At 39.2% G+C, this 23,824-nt stretch overlaps 1 protein-coding gene across 1 annotated transcript in view; it reads right to left on the reverse strand.

The window, feature by feature from the left end:
• LOC127350010 (cilia- and flagella-associated protein 46) overlaps positions 1-23,824 on the reverse strand; it is a 52,541-nt gene that overhangs the window by 16,848 nt on the left and 11,869 nt on the right. The window contains exons 15-41 of the mRNA XM_051376155.1: positions 23,524-23,644; positions 23,050-23,168; positions 21,763-21,866; positions 20,137-20,349; positions 19,080-19,281; positions 16,851-17,000; positions 13,749-13,859; positions 12,732-12,913; positions 12,251-12,382; positions 11,945-12,110; positions 10,417-10,489; positions 9,962-10,097; positions 9,656-9,839; positions 9,240-9,393; positions 8,272-8,495; positions 8,043-8,165; positions 7,568-7,729; positions 6,981-7,129; positions 6,564-6,662; positions 6,424-6,484; positions 5,658-5,810; positions 5,180-5,377; positions 4,974-5,080; positions 4,228-4,410; positions 3,698-3,836; positions 2,096-2,293; positions 395-583 (exon numbers count right to left, since the gene is read on the reverse strand). Of these exons, the coding sequence (XP_051232115.1) occupies positions 395-583; positions 2,096-2,293; positions 3,698-3,836; positions 4,228-4,410; positions 4,974-5,080; positions 5,180-5,377; positions 5,658-5,810; positions 6,424-6,484; positions 6,564-6,662; positions 6,981-7,129; positions 7,568-7,729; positions 8,043-8,165; positions 8,272-8,495; positions 9,240-9,393; positions 9,656-9,839; positions 9,962-10,097; positions 10,417-10,489; positions 11,945-12,110; positions 12,251-12,382; positions 12,732-12,913; positions 13,749-13,859; positions 16,851-17,000; positions 19,080-19,281; positions 20,137-20,349; positions 21,763-21,866; positions 23,050-23,168; positions 23,524-23,644 (4,032 nt within the window). The remainder of the gene's footprint in view (positions 1-394; positions 584-2,095; positions 2,294-3,697; positions 3,837-4,227; positions 4,411-4,973; positions 5,081-5,179; positions 5,378-5,657; positions 5,811-6,423; positions 6,485-6,563; positions 6,663-6,980; positions 7,130-7,567; positions 7,730-8,042; positions 8,166-8,271; positions 8,496-9,239; positions 9,394-9,655; positions 9,840-9,961; positions 10,098-10,416; positions 10,490-11,944; positions 12,111-12,250; positions 12,383-12,731; positions 12,914-13,748; positions 13,860-16,850; positions 17,001-19,079; positions 19,282-20,136; positions 20,350-21,762; positions 21,867-23,049; positions 23,169-23,523; positions 23,645-23,824) is intronic.

Consider the following 23,824-nt stretch of genomic DNA (forward strand, 5'->3'; position numbering starts at 1 on the left):
GGGATGAAACTTCTACTTTGCAGATGGGAAGAAAGTGTATGAAGCTTGGTCCAGCACTCCAGAAGTATAAAAATGATATCATAAGTGAACTCTGAGATGGCGGAGGGCACAAGGCTCAAACTCAGAGATTCGGGTAGGCTAAATCCAAGCACTTTTAAGGACCTCTTTATTTCTCACTTAGTCCAAGCATCTTCATGTTCTGAGTTATAATTTATCTAAACCAAGCACTAAGCAAGAACTCAATACTTTCCAGACAGGTGGCAACCATGCATTCAGTTTCCTGATTTTCCTCTGTAATTCTCTAAATAATGTATCAAATTCCACAGTTTCCAGTTTTGTAGCAGACATATGAGCATTATGTGTAAATGTTCATATGACCACATTAGTTGTCTACCTGTTTGTGTCTGTTCCAGAGAGAACATAGATAAACAGGGTCCTCCTGCACAGCCAGCAGTCTGAGGTACTTTCCTATCAGACTCAGGCAGCCAGCTCTGGTCTCCATACTGTCCAGGGAGTGAGAACGTAGTGCAGCCAGCTGGCCCAGAGCCACCTGCCCCAGGGTGCTGCCCTGACTCAACCATTCCTGGACAACACACAAAGAAGTTAAGGTCAAATGGGAAGATGAATCACAAGCAATGCACTTACTTGTACTACCATCTGACAAACAGAATACACATATTTTTTTCTTTTTCACAAGGAAAAACTTATATAACAGCTGTTCAAGAGGGCAAAGAGAAGTGGTGTCTGTGGAGAAAACATGAAGTAAGGACTCTAGTCTATTCATCACAACAAATACTGATCCTCAGTGCTATGATGACAAAGAGGAAGAGAGAGAGAGAGAGAGAGAGAGAAAGTAAGTAAGAATGACAAGAAATGGGAATATACATGGAAAATATATAACATGTAATACAATTATATCAGCTGATTATATTGTTCATGAAGATCATATAAGAGCTTGTGGATGACTACACTTGTTGTGCTTGCAGCTTAAAGCCCTTCTCAGCCTCCTAATCTAAACGATTAATATTAAATTAGTAATTTACAATTTAGAGTTCTGGGTGATGCAATCACTAACATCTTATGTGTTGACTGGAAATAAGCCCATTCACAATGAAGGAAATTCTTATGTACAGTAGGATAACTGTCATGTGACTGGAGTTTTAGGGTAGTCTCACTCGTACGTTTCTGGAAATTAAATCTTTATTTCTGTTTCAAAATCGGGGAGATACATGTTGTATTACTGTAAATGCTGTGTAAGTTCTCTGTTTTCTTGAGCATTAACTAGGAGGAATGTCGAGTGACGGTATGCAAACCCATGAGCCTTGGCAACTTTTCAAACATCTTATGCACAACTGTTTCCTAAACCCAGCACTCTAGTAAGAAATCCTACATAAATATAAACTAAATGAAGAAAAACACTCTCTGAAAAGGTTAAATCCTGGGCAGTGGTGTCCCAAATACAGCGGGAAGTCAACTGCTGCATTTTTTTTGCAGTGATAATAATACACAACTACCTGTCCTGGACAGAGAACAGAGGAACAGAGAAGCTTGCTATAAATTGTTGGTTAGTCACAAGAGATTTGCTATGAAGAAGAGTAAATTGCCTGGTGTTACTTTGCATGTTAGCATCCCCAAGTGGCACTGATGCGCAACTAACCTACACAGTCCTCTGACCTATATAGTAATGTACCAACAGACTGTGTCAGCATGGATCGTTCAGTTCTTGATGTTTAGAGTAATATTTTCTATTTTTTAAGTGTACATTTGACACTTGCTGTGCCCTAAGGACATTTTTCTGCCAGGACTCGAAACTTTAAATAATTTAGACACTGAGTTACATAGGATGTAAAGTCTCTATCTGTCCTACCCATGCTTTGTCGCTTTGATGGATATTTTGGGTGTATATTTAGACTTTTTATATTTATCCAGTACTACAGCTATAAAAGTTCATCCTGACCTAAACTGATCCTGTTGAGTGTAATGAAGAAAATTGTTACCTAAAGAAATCCCCTTAAAGGTTTTCTCTAAGTGTGCCATGTAAGTCTCTCAATATTTCATATTTGATCCAGGTCTGTGTGCTTGTGCACTGTCTAACCTGCTCTATAGAGTTGGGCTCAGGTGTGCAGCGTGTATACTCCTCCAGTGCTATCTCAGCAGAGGTCATTCTTTCACGGGCCATAGCTTGACGTGTCTTCTCAGCACATTGTTCCTCCAGTATGGCCAAACAAAACTCGATCAGGGCCAGGCGCAGGCGCAGCAGCCTCCGCATGGCCACCAGTGACAGTTCATGACTCTGAAAAGGACGAAAGGACCAGCAAGTATGAGAAAATACACTCAAAATTATAAGCATAAACATGCAGTAGATTACAAAGGAAGCCGTAGCGCAAAACCCAAGGAATGCAAGTTTCAATGATAAATTATTTGCTTTCCTATTTAAATGAGCTGCCACCCAGAAATCCGAAACACCTTCTCTTTATAATAATAAAAAGTCTGACTACTATTTAAATGGTAATTGGAAAAGATTATTCTCAATTGGTTAAGGTGCAAGAGTGAGCTGTGATGATGAGTTCACAGACGAGATGTGTGACCAGATATTGTGAGACATGGCAAATGAGAAACCTGGCCCATTGGTCTTCATTGAACAATGAAGACTGAAAACCACTAATTTAAATGAGAAAAACTGAATATGGAACAAAAGCTGGCCCAGCTCATAAAGAGAATAAATGAGCATGGTTACAGCTGTTGTCCCTAGTTTCCAATGCAGGTTGAATGTCAAAACTTACTAGTGCAGCAGCACCATCTGCTGAAAGAGCACAGCCACAATCCAACGTCCAAAGGCAGAGTGAAACATCCACACAAGATTTTATCAAAAACTCAATAGAAGAAGAATTTGCAGCAGGTGTGAGAGTTGTTCAATCAATCTTTCTTTCATGATTCCATCAACATGTAAATTAAGGCTGCAGCCAGTGTTATGCCAGTCCATCTTTGGCATTAAAGCCCTCAGATAACCTCATCTGTATGAGAGCTTGTATAGTGTCTGGATAAAATAAGACTCCAACACCCATCTGCTGTTGACAAGTGAAAGTAATGAAGGCTTTTTTGTCTGTGTCAGAACATTGTCAGACTGTAGCCTGAGCTATAAACAGCAATACACACATACACACACATATTTAGCTAAGATGTCACACAGTCCAGAGCCCCGGAATATGACAGTGGCACAACAGGGCCTTAATAACCTCATGCAGAAGCTTAATTGTGATTCAGTCAATTAGACTGTTTAGGAAATGAACACGCAGATAGCACAAACAAAGCCCCTCTCTCCGTCATTCAGCCACAAACAGGGCTTTTCACAGGAGAACCCTTTCATCTCTTAGCACTGAAAAACATGCTCATACTTTTCTAAATAGGATCAAACATTTTGCCGTCTGCACTTGTCCTTAATGGACCAGCAATTTTAGCCAGAGCCCAGCTTCTGAGTCAGTTTAGCAGTCAAGCAAATGTTGTTCAAAGCAATGTCTACAACATTTACAGTTACTTAGAAAGTCATTTCTGATGTTCATTTTCAGCCACGTTCTCTGCTGATCTGTGTCCTCAAAAGAAAGTTCAGTCGAGTGGCTGTGACTGGTTAAAAGTGTTTGAGAGGACAGCATCACAATGAAAGATGGATTTTTAAGGAACATGCATGCACTTGATTTACCTCCTCCTGTGAGGAGAGCAGCCTCTGTGCATTCAGCACCACATGTTCCTGCTCTGTAACAGCTAGCTGCATTTGGGAGAGGCCATCGAGCAGGAAGCGCTGTTTGTCCTCGGTGTAAGTCGTATGGTTGGCTAGGATTCTGTAGAGAGATATTATTAAGCGTAGACAAAGGCAGAGAAAACACACACATATGTATATTCATATATATAAAGAACTACGGTCTCTGATAAACTTTTTATCTTTTTGTTTGGTGATTTCTGACACCAGGACTTGAAACTCCAGTTTGAAGAGAGTGTAAACTATGCAAATGATCAAATCTCATTTACAGCTCCTCATGAACAGGTGGCATTCATCAGGCTGAAACAATTGATTTCTGAGTCCAACTTGGAACACTTATGTGCTGACATTCAAGAGTAATCTACATGCACCCAAATAGAGTAATAATATATATGCATATAGTTTATAGTATGGTTTAAAGAATACCCATTAGTAAATAATACTAACAATACAGAAACCCCTGACTGACTAACCTCAGACCATGTGCATTCTCAACATGTGCCTCTGCTGCATGTTCTCTGTAGCTGAGTTTAGTGAAACCACTGGCACACTCTCTGAGTGTATTGCAGGCGGCCATTAGTCTCTGGACAACCCCTGGGCTCAGTGTCTTTCCCGGTTCACCACCACCAAGGGCATGTATACATTCAATGGCACCTCTGGAACACAACATAATATATTCGATTAGCTGTTGAAGTCACCACCTATCTGAGCATGTCTGGCATAACATTTAAAACATGACATTTAGTGGATGTTTAAAATGCATAACAGTTACATGCTGAAAGTAGGTTTCACTTGTTAAAGCGGATGTTTTATCTAGTTGACTTTTGTTTTGTAAAGTCTATTTATGATACATTAAGACACATTGGAGGATATTTAGTAAGCCTGTCAAGACCACAAAATTAAGCAACACCGCATATTTTAATATAAGACTTAAACTGGGTCTTTCGTTCAAGGATTATATTGTAATTGTGTGGCACTGGACTTCCAACCATTTAAAAAGATCAAAGCATATTCATATCCTTACTGTTCAGTTACTTTGTTTCTAGGGTGAAATATAAAAATCAACATTTTCTGATGATTAATGTGTACATTACTTTTACCCAAACTGGATAGTGCATCTTAAAATGATAAACAACTTAATCACAGACAACACATCTCCACTCCTAACCAGGAAGAAAACACACATTTAGCAGATTTGATCACAGAAGTTTGTGGTTACCTCATCTCTAATGAAGTGATCAAGAATGTGAGTTCTGGGACTCGGTTTACTTGCTGCTCCATAAGTAGCTTCAGAGCCCCACAGCCTTGTTTTATAATCTGATCAGCCTGTGAAATAAGAAAAAAGCCACAATACAAAAAGTATTCTCCTACAAAATTAAGTTAACTGTACTGTAAGGGGGTTATTACAATGTAGTGATTCTATACCTTGTATGCATCTTTGTCTCCCTGGCCTACTACAGCTCTGACCTTGGTGAGGGTGAGCTGGTACCAGAACTCCCCCTCCCCACCCAGGGCTTGGGCTTTGTCCAGCAGGATCAGAGCCTGGGCATAGTTCTGCTCTTCACAACCCAGAATGGCCAGACTAAGCAAACTTCTTGCTATTGCTTTCTGGTCTCCGAGCTCCTGAACAGAGAGAATTTGGAAAAAGGAGAATTATAATGGAGTAGGAAATTAGCGGAGTCACTGCAGCAAATACTTCTAATATATCGTAGGCATAATTATCGGCCAATAGAAAGCACATCAGTGTAAACAATAAATTGAAGGTTAACATTTTCTGTCACACAACTGGAGCACATATTTGTCAGCATTGCATATGTCTACAGTGTTAAAGTTTGGTATGCCAAGATAGTAAAAATGTTCTTTTTGATCCTATTTTGCTGTCAGTCTGACACTGTGGTCTCACCATAGCCACCAATTGGGCCTCTGCCAGGAGCTGCCTGGCGGGTTGATAGAGCCCCATACTGAGGCAAACCTCAGCTTTGTCCAGCCAAATGTCCTGAGCACAGACATCCACAGTCTGTTGCCCTGACCCAGCCTTTGCATCCAGCTCACATTTCTGAGAAATCACAAAGATATAAGACAATTCACTATTTTCAACACTGACTTAAACTGTAAATGAATGATGGTTTTTATATGACACTGTGCATATATGGTGTATGTTCACAGTGTCATATGTCTTGCAGGAGAAAGCTTGTATGTAAGTGCAAACACACACACACACACACACACTCATAAATACCACCTTGAGAAATAATAGGTGCATCAGACAGAAACTGTTATAGTGTTAAAGATTATGGGATGAGCCCTGTAGAATTCACACCATTAACAGGCTAAGGTCCACCACATAGACGAGAAAAGCATAAAAAAAAAAAAAAAAAAACAATAAAAAAGTCATCTCACATAACTGACTTAAGAGTTAACACTCATTTCAGGTTTATGAGACTGTAATTTGACTGTCGTAAACCTCATATATTACTCTTCCATCAGTCAGTTACATTATAAAAGTACTAATTATAGCATAAAGTCAATCCTATATGGAGTAATAAAACTAAATTAAAAGTAATTAATTTTAATGGTAATATATTTAACTTGTAAACCCTTATGAATGTGGAGCATTTGATGCACAATATTAAACACAGATCTATCTATTTTGTGAGAAACAGGCTGACCTGATCGTAAGCTTTGTGAAGGCCTCTCCTTTCCTGAGAAAAAGCAATCGCTTTGCGGCACCTGCAATTAGGAACGTCGTATCATAGGTCATTAGAGCAAAATGTGCAAACGTTAAATCTTTATAGCTGAGTTGACATACCCCATCTGTTCTTGTTCTTGGATTCCACTCAGATTCAGGAGCTTCTCCTGATATGGGGAATGTGTCTCCAAACCCAGCTGACGACAGGTCCTCACAATTCTAATTCGGTAAAAAAACAGCAACAAGAAAAATACAAAAACCATAAAATTAAATTATTGAGTATTCATAGGATTTCTGACAGTAACTGATGGCACCACAAGTTGATGCTTCTGAGTTCTCCAGTTTTCTGTGCTTCCCTGGGTTTTGACTATTTAAATAAAGCAGCCATTTAAAAGCTGTCTTTAGTCTAATCATTTTCTTGCAGAGGCACACTATTTAAATGACTAGCCAGGAGCTGGTAGCCTCAATCAGAGACGAGGAACTGTAAAGATCTGTAAACATCGGTGGAGTTCCCCTTTAATTTATCCGCGTTTTTACCTCAGTCGGTAGAGGTCGGAGAGGCTCCTCCTATCCAAAAGGTCATGAGCAATGGTCTCAGCTAGATGAATTATGGGCAGGGTCAGGTGGTCGAGTGAGAGTGAGTGAAGCTCTTTTTCCAGCAGGTTCAGATAAAACAGGCTCTGAGTCTACACAAAACAAATAGAGAAAAATAAAGAAATAAAATCAGAATAGGAAATGGCCCATGATGCCGTCTGTTTGCACCATTTCCTAATGAATTAAATAAAATCTCATCACATACTTTCATCCAATCCTAGTGGTAGATCCATAAATTAGTTTTAACATATATTTAATTCAGAATACTGGGGTTTCAGAGTCTTCCAACATCTTAATTTAACCCACAAAGATCAATGAATGCACTTCCTCATGACCAACAAATGACAGCTTATACAGCAACACTGATACCAAGTCAGGGCTTCTGGCAGCTGAGCCCTTGATTTAAGTTGTACTTGTTTTCAAACGAGCAGGGATTGTATCCACTGGTTATATAGGTTCAGAGACAGTACCACAGATGGTAGCTGGTTATGGCACTGAGAGAAATGTGAGGGAGAGGTATGTAGTCTTGCCTGCTTTGTAATGCTGTGTGTACTGATACAGTGGGGGTTACTGTTGGTTCTGAAGATCTGCCTGGCCTGGTCAGGACAGACGTAGCGAGCCCAGTCCTTTGGGGTGGTAGGAATTGCCTGATCCAAGACAACAGGTTTAGGTCTCTCTTCTGCAGGGGGAGGCTGTTCAAACAGAGAGGACACAGAATCTATATTTTGTTCTTATTACTAGCGTGAAGTCAGCATTTAAAATTAAGTACAATCGACTGAAGTTCAGTAAAAAGCTGTCAAGAATATGTTTACTGCATCAGATAAAATGTGGCAATTTGAAATTTGTTAAACATATTATGACAGCATTTCAAAGCATTGTTTCTATTAAGCATACAGACAGGGAGGGTGAACAATAGATGAAAAAAGTAACTGCACTATTCAACAGTAAAGACCACTAGAAACTGTGTAAATCAATGAGATTCTACATTTTAACTATAGGACTTACATCTTTGACTTTTTTGCCTTTGCCCTTGTCTTTGCCTATTTTGGATCCAGCAGACGGAGGGGGCTGGGCTGGCTGACTCTTTGCCATCTCACTGGAAATCTCACAAGCCACTGCCATGGACACCTGGAGTGACAAACAACACACAGTGCACACAGATTTATGTCCCATACTCAACTCAAACATTATCACATTTCAGTGACAGGATAATGGTGTAGTAAAGATGCACTACCTGCCATATTTGAAGTACAAAGGTGTAAGCTCTGAGCAGGTTAAGCTGGTGCTCAGGAGAAGTCTTGCCTGCCATGACAGCAAGCAGAATGTGTGCCTGTACCAGGCTGTCAAGGCACCGCACCTCCTTCAGATTAGACAAACTTTGTGTAAAATCCAAGCCCTGGACTCCTACCAGGGGCTCACATTTCACTGAGCTCAAAACCCTCTTTTTGGACTCATCTTCTAGAAAAAGATATACATATAACATTTACTGTGACAAAGAATTTAACAGGAACAAGACAGATATATACAATATATGAAAGCAGAATTGACATTAATTTTCACTTGACAAATAAATCCAATAATATTCCTTTTCCTTCATATTCCTGTAATTAATTTCTACTTTTTCCTTCATTTGGGTATTCAGTTTACCTCTTAGGGAATATTTAATGTGGCTCACAGCGGGAGACTAAAAAGACTCCTCATAGCAGTCTTTTAAATAGTACTATGCTATTCTCAGTGGGCACCCACATAGGAGCTTAAGAAATATATGTCTTAGTCTGGTCAGCTCCTTTCCCTCTGAACATTTGTTTGGTTTAACGTTTACACAGGATAACAACTCAAATGAAAGTACAAACACTGAATTCCATTGCTGATCAAAAAGCTGTGGCACAGCGCTTTTCTGGATCAAACAGAGCAGATGTTATTCCCCTTAGATTAACACTGTGTACAACTTCAGGCATTCCTTAAAATAGAAGTACACAGGCACAAGTTTTCATGTGCAACCACACACACAAACTGAATCCATATGGCAAAGGACCCCTGAGATATCTGTGTTTCCTGCAGATATCCGTATCTCAAGGGGAATTCTCAAAATCTGTTAACTTCTCCTCTAGGTTTTGGAGTGCACACTCCAATAATTAACAGAATTAGCTAGTCATTCACACGATAATGATACAATGAACAAGGTAAGTCAATGAGTTCTACCTGCTCCGTCATCCTGTTCAGTCTCCACGTGTAGAAGGATGTCTACGGCCCATTGAACATGGTGTTGGGCATCAGTTTTGGGGAAGTTGTGACAGTACAGCCACTCTCCAAATTCTAGCAGGAGGCTGACCTTCTGCCACTGAGTCTCTATACTCTGTTCACAAACAAAAAAATCAATGACAAACAACTTTTTCCATTTTGCTTTTGTTTGGTAACATAGTTGTAATGACATGCTGGTTCCACATGATGGTGCTAAAGACTTTGCCAAAAACATTGGCTTTACTCACTGCAAAAAGACTACACAGGAGATTAAATAAAGAACTTGATGACTAGAATTTATCTAATATGACAGATTCCAACATGATCTATCAGCATGAATCTATTGAGTAAAAAGGTTGCTAGAACAGGTGTATTACCAACAGAGAGGTGATGGATTTCTGGTAGCAGGTGAGCTGTTGGGTTATACTGCCAGCACACAGTGCCACCCGGTGCCACATAAATGAACAGCACTGCTCTCCTTCATCTTGTAACTTCTGCATGTCCATCTGTACACTTTCCCCCAGTTGTGCTTTTACCAGTATTCGGTGTTTCAGCAGAGGTCTGGTAAAACACAAGGACAACAATAAGATTTATTTTTGTCTTTCTGTATATCTACCTTTCCAGTTCCTTTCATATCTTTCCCTCAGTCCCCAATGTGTTTTTTTTTTTTTTTTTTTACTCACAGTCTGTGTCTGGTGCGAGGCATGTCTCTAATAGCTCGGTCCAGGAGCTGCAGAGCACTGTTCCAGTCTGCTTTATCAATGTGGATGTGGACCAACAAAGCATAAATGTCTGCTCTCAGGGTTAGGACCTCTTCATCTACTAACAGAGACACATATGTAGATACACAGATGACTGAACTGTAATCCAATGTCAGCAAATGTGTAATTATAAGGTAATTGTTAATGTAGATCTAACAAATTCAGCTGACGACCATCAAAATGCAAATTTCACAGGCCCCAAAGCTTAGTTGTTTATCCTGGAATGAATGACATTTTCTGTGCCATCCATTATTTACAGTATAGAGGTACAGAGGAAATTAAACAGATTCATAACAGAAAGTAAAACCAAACATGAAGCCAAAAATTCAGAAAGAAAGTTCACAGTTGAACCATTTCAGGGTTCTTTTACCACTCACCTGTTGCTTCATGTTTAGAGTTCCCAAGAGGCATTTCTGTCAAGGTCAGCAAGCCTTTCACTTTGCCCTGTTTCTGGAATAAAAAGGGAAATGATTAATACTGTTTTTACTCACCCATGTAGCTTACAAGGGTGATAGGAGAGTGTTGCTGGTTGTGGTGGATGGTTGGTCATAGTTAAAGCTCACTGGTGTACAGTATAAGAATAATTGGTGTGTGACCTTGCCCTGTATATGATCCTCCCCCCTTATCCTTAAATCCAGAGCCTGTAACATAACTTCAGTTGTTCACACTTGGGCATCCCATTGATAAAAATTTCATTTCTGTTAAGACACAGCTGTATGGGACAGATTGTGCTTTTTTCCTTGTGAGTCGACAGCACTGCTGAAGAACAGTGTCAAGTTAGAAAGAACACCACAGATAGCCATCATTCTGAATTCTCACATAAGCTGCCCTTAATTATGGATTTAAAGTCCTCTTGAAGTTGAACGACTGTTTATCCCCCTGGCTGAATTGCTGTCCACAGGCAAGGCTGCGATGTTTTTTCAAATTTGAGCACACCCGCAAGGTATCCCCTGTAGCACCTTCAAGAGAATCTTTTATCAATTTTATCATCAATTAAAGATAACAGAGCAAGTTTAAGAACTTTAACCCCTATTTAAGTTTTATAGCAACCAAAGTAAAGTTGTCAAAAATCACGTATTTAATTGAAAAAATAGGAAATGACAAAAACAGGACTTGAAATGTCACTTCTGACTGTAATGCTAGGAGTTAAGTTGCACTACTAACAATGCTTAGTTGTTAACCGTCAGAGAAATGCCAAAATGTTGTTGTATGTCATCTTATATTTAAGCCAGGTGCTGAATAACAGATTCAGTGAAGAAAAAAAGATAATATCTGCACACTGAATTAAAGCTCTCAAAAAACTGAACTCATAAAATATCCCAACTATTTATATATATTCAAAAAATGTATATGCAGTTTGCAATTTCTATAACTTTTATGAAACTATTTGTATGTTTATCTGGAGGGGTCATTATTTCATTGTTTATTTGTATACAGGTTTATGGAACTGTATATCATATCATTATAAAAATACAGACTGTCAAACATCCAGTTTGTGATCTTCTGTATACTGTCTGTGTATGCAGAAAGGTATCACCACCTTGGATAGTACTGTATTTTTTTGCATTTATTCTAGTGGAACTTAGTGGAATGTTGTAGCGTGGGCCAAGGAAGAACCCAAACATTTTTGAGCAGATCCAAATGACGGGGGAAATTATTTTTCACTTTTTTAACATTGTGAAATAGGTCCATTCTGGAGTCTATGGCAAATAGTCGTAATGCGTAAAGTGAATTGTTTGTAGATTTGCACATATAGAAGAATATTGGCCTTGGCGGAGGTCTGCGCTCTCTGAGTGCCCTGCTCGTTCTGTGTGTGGCTGTATTTTTTTTTGTCTGATAACTTGGCTATGACCACAACAGGACTGTTGAGTGAATGTGTGAATATGGCTAAAGAGGTGTCCATACATTGGCATGTTTAGTGTTGGTATGAACCAGAGCAATCAGGATCTTCTCCAGGGGCCCTTGCAGCTGCCATCTTTCCTCAGGAGTCTGTGTTAGGGGTAGACAAGTGTTCCAGTAATGTCTGGCAGCTCTGACACACAATGCTGGATTCTCAGCCTTTTCTGCATAGCTATGGACAAGAGATGATAGCAAGCACATATAATGTAAGAAAATACAAATGTAGAGAAACCATATCAAGGGAATATCTTTAAAACTAGTTTGTAGCTGCCCAAGGCATTAGTCAATACAAAATCTCACAGTAAACAGCACCTGACACTGGACAGAAGCACCTTCATAGCCTCTTTGTAAGTGTGTAGATCCCCATTGGACTCATGGACTAAACTCAAACCCCTTAAACAAGCGGCACTGCTCAGCATCTCATTCACCGCAGTCAGGCCATAGCTAGGGATATGAGGAAATATATTAGCTGTCAATCAAAGTCAATCAATCAATCACACAAAATGTAAAACTGACATACCCTTGAAGAATCTGAAACTTTGAAACTTAATTCAAACTTTGTGGCTTCGTGCAGAAATTGAAAGAAATGCTTGCTCAATAAAATCGCTTGCAATACTCTTGAATATGCACAAGATGTCACCTGCCATTCAGAGAGCTTTGGAAGCAAAAATCTCAACCACACATCTACCTATAGTGCTTTTCATAACAAAGCACAAACATTCATATCAAGTGCAGCCCCCCCTGCCCATTTTTAAGAATTAGACATCAAATATAATCAGCCCACTCCACTTACAAAACAAAGGGGATGGTGTTGAGACTCTTTGCCGCTGCTTCTTCCAGCTGCAGAGCTCTCTTGGTACAGCACAACACCGAGCTGTGGTCCTTGGACTCATGGCAGAAAGCAGCCAGCTGGCAGCACACCTGCAACTCTACCACCACGTCAGTCCAGTTGCATTCAGACACCATGCTCACCAGCTTTAGGTGAGGAGAGAGAAGAGGGTAGGGGAGGAAAATGGAGGTGGTGAGGGAAAAAGGAGGAGAGGAGTTGGTGCAGAAAATGAGGAGATGAGGGAGTCAGAGAAACGATGAGGCGAAGGAGGTTGAGAAATAAGGGGAGGCAAGCAGCGAGGTAACGAAAACAAGGGTGGGAAAACGTAGAGGGGGGATTAAGTAATGCAAGCAGGGAATAGGAGAGAATTGGGTGGAGTGAGTGAAGGGGGGGAAGGCAAGGAGGGTGATGGAAGAGAAAGGAGAAGAAATAGAAGGGACATAAATGAAAATAGGATTGGTGAGGGGAAAGACGGTAGAGTAGCGAAAAGTAAAGGAAGCAAGCAAAGGAATGGGGTGGGTGGGGGGGGGTGGAGGCACACAGAAAATGAAAGGTTAGAAGGACAAAAAAGTAAGCAACAGTGGAAAAAGGGGGTAGGGAGCAATGGGAAGAATGCAGGAGAGGAATGAGTGAATGAAAATAGGAAGAAAGGAAGAAGGAGAAAAGAGAGCCAAGGAGAGATTGACAGATAAGAGGCAGAGTGAAAGAAGATATAGATGTAGGGAAAAAAGCCAAAGGGCCTTTAGTGTCAGAGAGAGTGATTCTCCACAGGAAAAATGCACAGCACACCTCGTGTTGAAGACATTTCTGATAACCTTAATCCGACCAAAGCATAATGATCAAGCAGCTACAGTATTTTCAAAATATTGACACATGATAAGATGCAGACAGGCTCTGAAGGCTCATGGGTCATATCGCATATGTTGTTGCCATCTGGGCGACAGCTACTGTAGGAAAACACGAGCAGAGAGCAGTACATACTGTGGAGAGACTGGGAACAGAGAACTCCATATGCCTGGGGTCCCTATTGCACTGGAGCATCTCCACTCCAACCAGCACACGCGTCATCGCCGACACTTCCTCATTCTCGCACTGCGAACGGGGAAAAGAATGAGCATTTCAGCGCAGTCCTCGGCTGAACACACACCAATCCCTTAAGTTTAATTATAGAAAAGACATATATGTATTACTATTTGCTCATAAATTATACATGCACCTGCAGTATCCTCATTACCATCATTATCATATTGTATGTGTCCCAAATACCGCAGAGATGATCTTGTTGATAATGTATGACTTCCTATTGTGTGGAAAATTAGTTGATGAATGATTTACTGAGATTAGAGATAAACCCCCATTTATATTAACACTGCATTTCTTAATGTGCATGGCAAGAAACAAACCTCATTTAGCTGTGACTCAAAGCACATCAGGCTGAAAGGACTAATGTAGGACAGGAAATTCTTGGCTGACAAATGGTCGTAGGATTACGGTGACTAATCAAACCGTCCTTCTAAATGACAAATTGTATAAGTGCTTTGCCCACATTTTTATCCCACTGTAAGGCAGTACAATCAGGAAACATGACATCCTGAAAAGATAACAGTACAGGGGATACAATGCTGCTATATGGATATGGCGGAAGTAACACCTACCACATCAAAAGATTAATAAAAATGTCAGGCATCATATGCAATATTATAAGCACATTACAGAAGAACTGCGAGGAAACCATGATACAGGATACATAATTGTTACATGGCTATGTGTCCATGAGCTATACAGTTAGTGAGCATTCATCCTCCTTCACAGTTTAGCCTTTTTGTAGCGCAATAAAATAAATTCTGGGCTGCCTTTTAATCTTAGATATAGTATACACAGAGGATACCAGCCCCTCCAAGTAAAATAGAAAATAACTGCATACAAAAGTAAAAAAATATGATCCTTGTTTCAGCACAAAATTTGCAATACAAAGGGGGTGTTTATAGACCTTCTATAGTTTTTAATGTTACTAATTAAGGTTCTGTTCTATTCAGGTCAAACAGAGTCAGAGTGCTGCTATTGTGCAAGTTGACTCACTGGAAAGGTTTTGCTACACTAAATGGAATGGAACCTTAATTAGTATCATTGATAATACCTGTGATTATCCTAGCATTAAATATAAAAATGGCTACTGTGGAAAATGTCTATTGCTGTTACTTAAAACCAATTTTGTTGCAGTTCGTTCTTGTTCTTGTTCTGCCGACTGTGTTCTAAAACTGCAAATGCAGTGCTGCAGTGATCACAGTTTCAAATGCTTTCACCTAACTTTGAACTATTTCTGGTTCTGCTCACACAGGTCTCTTTACCTTTCTTGTAGAAATCCTGGTTTGTAGAACTTAAAACTCACTGCAGACACCGAGTTTAGATTTAGAGTCTTCTTCCAACAACATTATCAATTGCTGAATTAAAAGAAGATCAAGAGTGAAGTTTCATTCTCAATAGACACTTGTTTCTGTGGTGTTGGCTCATTCGCTGTAGACATGAACATGAACAGAGGTAAAAAGCTTTGGTACATACGTTGAACTTTATTAATGATGTTGGAAAAGCGGAGGCAGAGAGAATAGAAGAAGCAGCTGTAAGGAAAAGGGCAAGGTGGGAAAATCTGCAACATAATTGACAATCTGATGTCTTATAATTCTGTAGTACAGTGTTTCAGCAGAGCCTGCAAGCCAGTGGCCTCTTTCTCACTCAATTGAAGAGGTTTTTCAGTGCCTCACTCTCACTGAGGTCATGGGCTAACCAACTGTAGTTAAGTATATTATTTTCACTTTAATTGTGTTCATCACCATTAAATATATGCAGGTGTAAACTAATGATTTGTTGTGGTGTGTAGACAAAGAAGTATGCAGTATTTTATACAGCAGTAAGTAGTTTTGTTAACTGAAACACAGTTTTGTTACAATGGAGAAAAGTCTCATTGCAGTCAATTACTGTCTGTACCTCACCAATAATATAAAGCTTCCAAGCTCTCCAAAAATACTACTTCAATACAGTATATATGAGATTTAAAACCTTAATTTAGCAGCAAACCACTGTTTGCTATGTCAAGATATATTAGCATGATTGATGGTTTGAACAGTGGAAAGACTAACAAAGACTGTTTTGGTGAGTTTTGTGTCTGTCCTCACTGAATAAAGTTATGATGTTACAATGATATGCAAGGTAAATCGTCTATCTCCGTATAGATAATTTCCCTAATGTTTTCAGACACTTCTGACAACAACAACAATCTGAGCCTGTCAGTGGCAAAAACAAAAAAGCACTTTCAGTGGACGTACTTTGACGGGCGCATTCGCAAACCAAGTATTAACATTAGCTTACGTAGCAGCCTTTGCAGCCCTTCTTACGAATATTTATTCATCTAACTGCGTCAATTAAGGGTTTATTTGGACCAAACCAGCATTGGTGATTGTTGGGAAGACTGTGAAAAGACTAACAAAGACTGTTATGGTAAGTTTTACTTTTATTTCTGTCCCATTATTTTGGTTTGAGAGGGTGGTGCTCTGGTGTGACATGTAGTAGCAAGGGAATTTCGTATACATATATATAACCATTAATTAGCACACCGCTTGACTTAGCATAATTGGACATTTCCCACTAATTCTAAACTGTATGAATACTACTTACACTGAAATACATATATTGTTGGAGCATGATGACGTAAAAACACAAAGTAACACCTATATTCAAAATATACCTTTTGTGTCTCTAACACTGTGCACTGTACACATTGTAACACATTGGAGATTATGTTATCTTGCTAGAAGATGGCAGTGTCTTCTTCGCAGTCCATTGCTCTTGATACAGTTCTCATGTTTTAATGGTGCAACCTTATTTAGTAAATTACTAGTTTGAAATTAGTGAACTTTACATTCAAACTTAGAAATGGATTTATGAATATTTGTAGCAAACCGATCCTGGACTACAATCTGATATAATTACCTTACATTATAATATTATGAACAGGCCTTTATTAGTGCTTAATTAGCAACCTAAAATGAAGCACCATAGACGATTCTGGGCTTACACAGAGAACGGTACCTCATCTTTAGTGTCCATCTTTGAGCCAATCTGCTGTTGCAAGAGCCTCTTGATCTGCACCCATGTGGCCACCACCTGTTTCCTTGCTGCAATGGGGACGGTCTCCCCTGGGCTGTTGCAGTTGGATATGCGCAGGGCGTAGTCACACAGCTAGGAGGACGTGTGGAAAACAACAATGAGCTTACATTCTATCAGCTGGAAGTAGTTGGTATAGAATTAGCAGTCTGAGAAGCTTGATAAGTAGAACATGACATTAACATGGTCAGGATTATATATAATCCTAAATGATATTAAAATGTTAAAGTGGATCAAAGTGTCCATCAAATACCATAGATTATGATACATATCCGTGCACACCCTGGACTTTCTCTAGCTCAAGGCCCTCTGCCCGCCTGCCAGCTGAAGACATGACAGACATACACAAAAGACTCAAAGTCACCAAGACTTTGTTGACTAAGACACTGTATCTGACCCTGCTGTACTGTAGACTATAAAAAATGTATTGGAAAAGATTATTTTTTATCTTCCCTTCAAAAAGGAAACGATGAAATGTAGTTAATAATTCACTGATAAAGTGTCTTTCATCTGGAGTTAGAGCTGATATTCATGGAGGATCCTTTGAATAGAAAAGGAGAAAGGAAACAGGGTTTAATTGGCAACTGCAGGAAAGAGAACAGAGATATCAGACTTCAGTGGCACAAAGAAAGCCAGCCATGAAAGCTACATGTAAGTGCATACGCATGTGTGTGTCTCATGGTTCGATGAGTAATGGGTGCCAAAGAACAAGAACAAGATAACAAGATAACAAAATAGCACCTGAGAGTGCTTTAACTTTTCACCTGTGATGCTCTGATATCTTTCATGATAACATCTCGAGGAGGAATTAATGCTTTCTGAGAGGACTTGTGTTTCTTCAGTACAGATACAAATGTACTGTATGAAACATAAACAAATTAGTGCTAAGCCTGATCAGATATAGAGTGGCTTTCGTCTTAGCATTTTTGTTCTTGTGAAGCCCACTACCTTTTTGACATTATTATACTGTAAGTAAGGACCGAAATACATTTCACAGAATCAATGTACTAGAAGCTTATTTGCCAGCCAATTTTATGGACAACATGAAGTTTGTTCGAAAATAACATGAAAAAAAAAAGCTTCCCAACTGGTCGGTATCCGTATGACACTGACCAGTCTCATCATTCATATTTAATACAATTAAAAGTAAACATTTAAAAAGGCTGAAAATCAAGCTTTAATGGTTTAAACTCTAGTTTGAAAAGTGAGATTTGGAATTTGAAAGTTACAATCTGTACAAAAGATTAAAATTTAAGTTTCTGAGCACGTCTTGCAAAGATTCAGTGAATTCCATCCAGAGATTATATACACACTCCTTTCAGAGTCTTAACACAATCTTTTCACAGATTCTAATCTGTTCTTAAGCTTTGAATGCTGGAATTTCAGACATTGTTTTCACTATGGAAAGATCAGAGAGCTCGAAACACCCCAATCAGTCTGAGAGGGATTTGACAGAGGGACAATAATGTTTGCTTCAACAAAATAGATCTCCGACTAAACATATTTTGATTATTTTGTAATCTCAGTAAAGCTGGTTTCTGAGTTGTCATTATTTTGTGTTATACAATACTTGGAGGTTTCTAAACGTGAGAGTATTATAACCTCATTAATTTTTAATCAGGATGGATTATTTATTTTTCTTTGCATTTTTTATCTTTATGCAAATATGGTTACTTAATTGATTGCTTAGAGAGTTTTAATATAAATGTATGGTAAGAAAGGGCATCTTTATGCAAATGTATATTTCATAGTATAGTTAATGCAGCTTTTATGCAAATATGTTGGATGAGTAATGGATGTCAAACCCTAACCCTAACCCAATACCCACTTTATAAAAATGTATTGTGTCACAGTGAGATTTAAGCAAAAATATGGTGACACTGAAAGGTTTTATGCACTTGTTAGAGACATAGCCACGCAAATTGGTGTAGTTGGTGCGTCACACCTGCCAAGTAGTTGGGGATGTTCAAAAGCGCATTATGAAAGACTAATGTTACAATAATCTAACTGAAACTGAAAGTCACTATTCTTCTAAATACTTCTGTGGTACTGACATTTATTAAATACAGTAATCGAAACATTTAGTCACAGACACACAAAGGTGCCGCTTGCCCCCATCCCCTGCACACATACTGTACACACACTACGACATACCTCTAGGGCTTTGCGGACATCCTGCATGGCAGCAGGGTCTAAGAAACCCCCTGCGACACTGGCAGCCTTCTCCATCCCCTTCTCAGCTCTGTTTTTGCTCTTGTCTCCTTGCGGGGCTGGCTCGATGTGGTCTGGTCCACACAGAGGTTGGATCAAACCCCGGGCCACAGCATCACACAGCAGCACAAAGAGAGCACGATTTCTGAGAAGTACAACGCAAAGAATGCTCCAAACTGACATTATCTGGAAAAACAAGGACTGAAAGTTGGGCTTGAAGGCCAAACATCTTTGTTTTTATATTTTAGTTCTTGCTGAAGTAAAAGCCCTTACCACAGATTTGGATGGCAAAATGTATGTTTTGTCTCCTTGGCCACATTGTTACATGAGAATGTCACTGAATCACAACATTCACATAATTATTGCTCTGCTCAAGGGCAGTTTGGTCTGATTTCACGAACATTCACTGTTTCTTTCCACAGACAGAAATAAGATAAAAGCTTAAACAGCTTTTTTTCTGTGAGGGAGTTACAGTGCCATAGAGAATATATTATCAGACATTTTTCAAAAGTCAACCCTGACTGTGTCTAAAATGTTTTTTCTGAGGACAAGTATACATATTTCTCTTTTGAGCTTACAGTGTAATCATTTTCACCATAATGGAAAGACTATGTTTTGCATAGTAGTCCAGTGAGGGTTGAGTAAATGACTGCTGGGTGATGAAACACTTTCATAACCTACTGGGTAATTTTAAAAATGTACAGTCATCATCAGTATGGTAGATCTTCAAATGTTGACATTTTGTGAATGAGTTTTTCACCTGTGATATTGTAGTTCAGATCTGTTTACAGAAACACTGATGAAAGATCCACATCATGAATGATCCACATCAACAGCAACTGCCCAAAATAAGTCTTTAATTCATTGTCGGTGGAGCAGCTTGGCTCTTTTTAGCACTGGACCGAAATATACTTTACTATAGGCCAAACACCCAAACTATTCTGTCTAATGGGTATATACCCTGTAACAAAAGTGATAATAATTTTGAGACCTGGCCTACCCAGTGTACTCTGTCTTTTGGATCATCTCCACCAGACTCTGGAAGGTGGGAAGCAGGCGTAGGTACTCCCCAGCTGCCAACAAGTGGCTGCTGTAATTCCACAGGTAAATGGCTGCATTCGCTACCACCCACGGCTCCCTGATCTCTGCTCCGAGCTCCGCTGCCCGCAAGAAGTTGGAGGTGGCGTAGGCAGACAAAGCCTGGATCCAGTCTCTGGGTGAGAGAGGTAGAGAGGTACAGTAGTGAGTGGGAAAGGGAGAGAGAAAGTCGTGTTTGTGTGTGAGAGAGAAAGACAGTATTGTGGCCACATGATGTTCTATCTAGTTAACAATTAAACTAAAGGTGACTTTTTTTAAAAGTTGCTTGTTTAAACTTAAAATGCACATTTTCTTTACACAGATAGTTCCATTTGCTGTGTGGCAGGCTTTTCTGCATACACCAGGAAGAGTGGAAGTCACCTTGACAATGTCAAATATGTTATTTCTAATGAGGCATTCAACAGCAATTTATTTGAGCACCTGGTTGCACAGTGATAGCTCTCAACTCTCATAATATTACAGTGCACTGGAGGCAAATTTCAGGCAAAGTGTAATAGTGCCACTGCTGAATGGGATATGTCAGGTCATGTCAATTCAATAAAGAAAATAAGCCGTTAAGACAAGAAGAAGACAACCATGACTGCAATCCAAGTCACAGATATAAAGCATTGTTCAAAAAATGCAAATTGGTTTTTTGTGCAGATTCTATCTCGGTGAAATGGTTTAAATCCCATAATCACTGAAAAAGATAACCACAATGGCTCTGATCCTACTGTAAAGGGCATGAGGTGGTGGGGAAACATGTACGATCTTAGTCTTTAATGAAGATAATCATATCATTAATGATGTTTGAAGCCTTTCAACCATTTAATTGGTGTGGGAATGGTTTTGATCTTGTGTGTAGTTTTGGTTTAGGAATGAAAAGGGAAAAAACATCTTTTAGTTAATTGGTATGTAGTTCAAGAGATTGTGTCATTCCCACCATCGGCTTTCATTATTTCTGACAAGTTGCGCAAATATATTCAATTTAACTCACCGACCCATTAAATGAGCCACTGTCACTGAGGTACAAAATATTGTCACAACCTTCCTATCAGAGACTGTGGACATCCACAGTTGACAATGCACATAGAAGCATTAGTGGATAATTATGTAATCCAATATAGCACAATACACTACACAGCATTTTGTCAACCCTGCTACATTTCTTGGGACCTAACAAATGTTTTGTGGACCTCAGCAAATTTGTTCTAATTATTAATCTAATAATTACATAGGATTAAAAAAACACAACTGGAGGAAATGTGGTCACTGAAAGCTGCTTACAGTATGTTCCAGCAGACTTTTCCTGAAGTCTGATAGAGATGCTTATATTGCTGCTGTAGCTATTAATAATTCCAAATAAAACTTAAAATTTAAACTGAAATTGTTTTATATAATCATGTATGTATGCATTTAATAATTTTACAAATCCATACTTAAAATGTATAAATGGAAATGTAAAAAATAAAGTAGAAACATACAGTGCATAGACAAAATATTCTAGTTTTATGATGTTAGCATGTGTGTATGCATATTGTGTTTTCACCTGTAAACAGCCCATGGTGGATCCTCTTCAGACACACACTCCACTGCAGGGACAGCAGGGCTGTTTAGCTGCACCCCCTCTGTTAGCAGCTTTTGGACAGTGGCCTGAGCAGAACAAAATACATACATTTCCTCAACCCCAAAAGATAATATTTAAGTGACTTCCTGTTCACCTTCATAGTAGACGGAGTAGAGAAGACCTCCCCGCTATGGGATGACAGCTTCTCTAGAGCCGTTAAAGCTTAGCTGTAGCAGATCAAAGGAAAAAGAAATGACTGGTGAGCATTTTACTCCAGTGGTGGACAACTCAGGTAAGACACAAGGAACTTGTCTTTATCATCAGACTGAGGCGTAGGTATATTTAAAATTAATTCATTATGACCCAATTCTCAAAAAGTAACACCCATGTGTCAAGGAACAAAGACAGAGATACATTATAGGAGCAAGCAGAGAGGCTACCCTGTGAGTCAGTTCTGGCAGGGTCATGTAGTGGCTGTGGATAGTTGTCTCCATTTTCTTCAAAGTGCTGTCAAGTTGACATCTCTATGGACTTCATAAAGACTTGGAGCTTCAAGTTTGATGGGAAGTGGGATTACACAATAAGACAAGCTCATATGACGAGTCTCTGACTCCAACAAATCAACAGCTACCTCATAGGCTTGTTAAAAATCCCACAATGAATGTTTACTACTGCAAGCAGTCTTTGTCTCTAATCTTATACTTCAAAAGAGCTCAAGCTAAACAAATCAAGTAGAATATTCCAATAAAGTTAGCTCACAAGTTTTTGTGAACATGAACCCCTCAGTACAGTAGTAGCTTGTAGGCCAGAGAATGTAAATGCTCTCTTTCCACAGCTCTTGGTAACGTCTGTTAGCAAACGATGAAAGTCAGACAGCTGAAAGTTTTTGCGTCCGATCTGTAGAATAAAACCAATAAATTACAGCTAAGATTAACTCTCTATCATTAGAATAACCAGAAAAAGTGTTTGTGTCCCTTATATGAAATCGAACGCCATTTTGCTACAACTTAAGGTCAATTTTTTTCCCGTAATATCCATGCAGTGTATTTACTTTCAGTAATTGCCTTTCTATATAGTAGCTTTTATTATCAGTGGCAGTACAGTAATGAAATCTTTGGGATGGATCAACGCCAAAAAAATACATTTGGGTGCCTTTGCTTTGTTTTAGTCTGCAAATACCGAATGAACCAACCATGTTTACAGTAGGAGCAACATGAAACATTAAAAGTGTATGTGTGTATTAGGCGGCATACATTAGTGAGCACACACCTCCGCATTGATGAAGCGGATTTCAGCTAAAAGGCGCAGCAAGTCCCTCACACAGGTTTGGCTTCCATTGCAACCGTGAAGACATTCTGCACAGCTTTCTTCCTCCGAGCATCTACATTCTGGGTCAGATTGACAAAATCATTGATGTTAATTCTCGCAATGACAGAAAACCTCTCCTACTACTACTATTACTTCATGTCCACCTGTGTCTTTTCATCAGCACTACTTTTAACCAAATTAAATCTCATGTAATTTAGAGCCATTATTATTTTGAATTTGATTTACACATTAACAGTGAACTGAATGAAGATACTTTTATAATCCTGCAATGATAACACAGAAGTTATACAAACAGCGGTTATGTATCTAAGCCTGTGGTTTCTCTTTACAGCATTCTAATATCCTAATCTCTCCCCAGTTTTAGTAATGTTTCTGCTATTTTACCGTCAGTCTAACGATCATTCATCATCTTACTGTCAGTCCTGGAAATGTTCCATCTCCCGTCATCGTAAAGCAAACAGAATCGACAAGCAGCTCGGCACACATCCCAAACTTCCTGTTTCCTGGATGTCTTTACCAGGGTTGCCCACAACTTCACCCTGGAACAGCCAAGAAATAAAGAATGAGATGGCTCCTTTATAAAGGTGGAGGTCAGGGCAAGTGCACAGCAGCACAATGTATATGATCTAAAGTTGTTTGCTTTGCAGGGCCATGAATAATAAACTTCTCCTTTGGGGAATCTTCGGGTCCTGATGGCTCTGCTCTCTTATGACCA

This window comes from Dicentrarchus labrax, unplaced genomic scaffold (genome assembly GCF_905237075.1).
Source record: "Dicentrarchus labrax unplaced genomic scaffold, dlabrax2021, whole genome shotgun sequence".
Taxonomy (NCBI): domain Eukaryota; kingdom Metazoa; phylum Chordata; class Actinopteri; family Moronidae; genus Dicentrarchus; species Dicentrarchus labrax.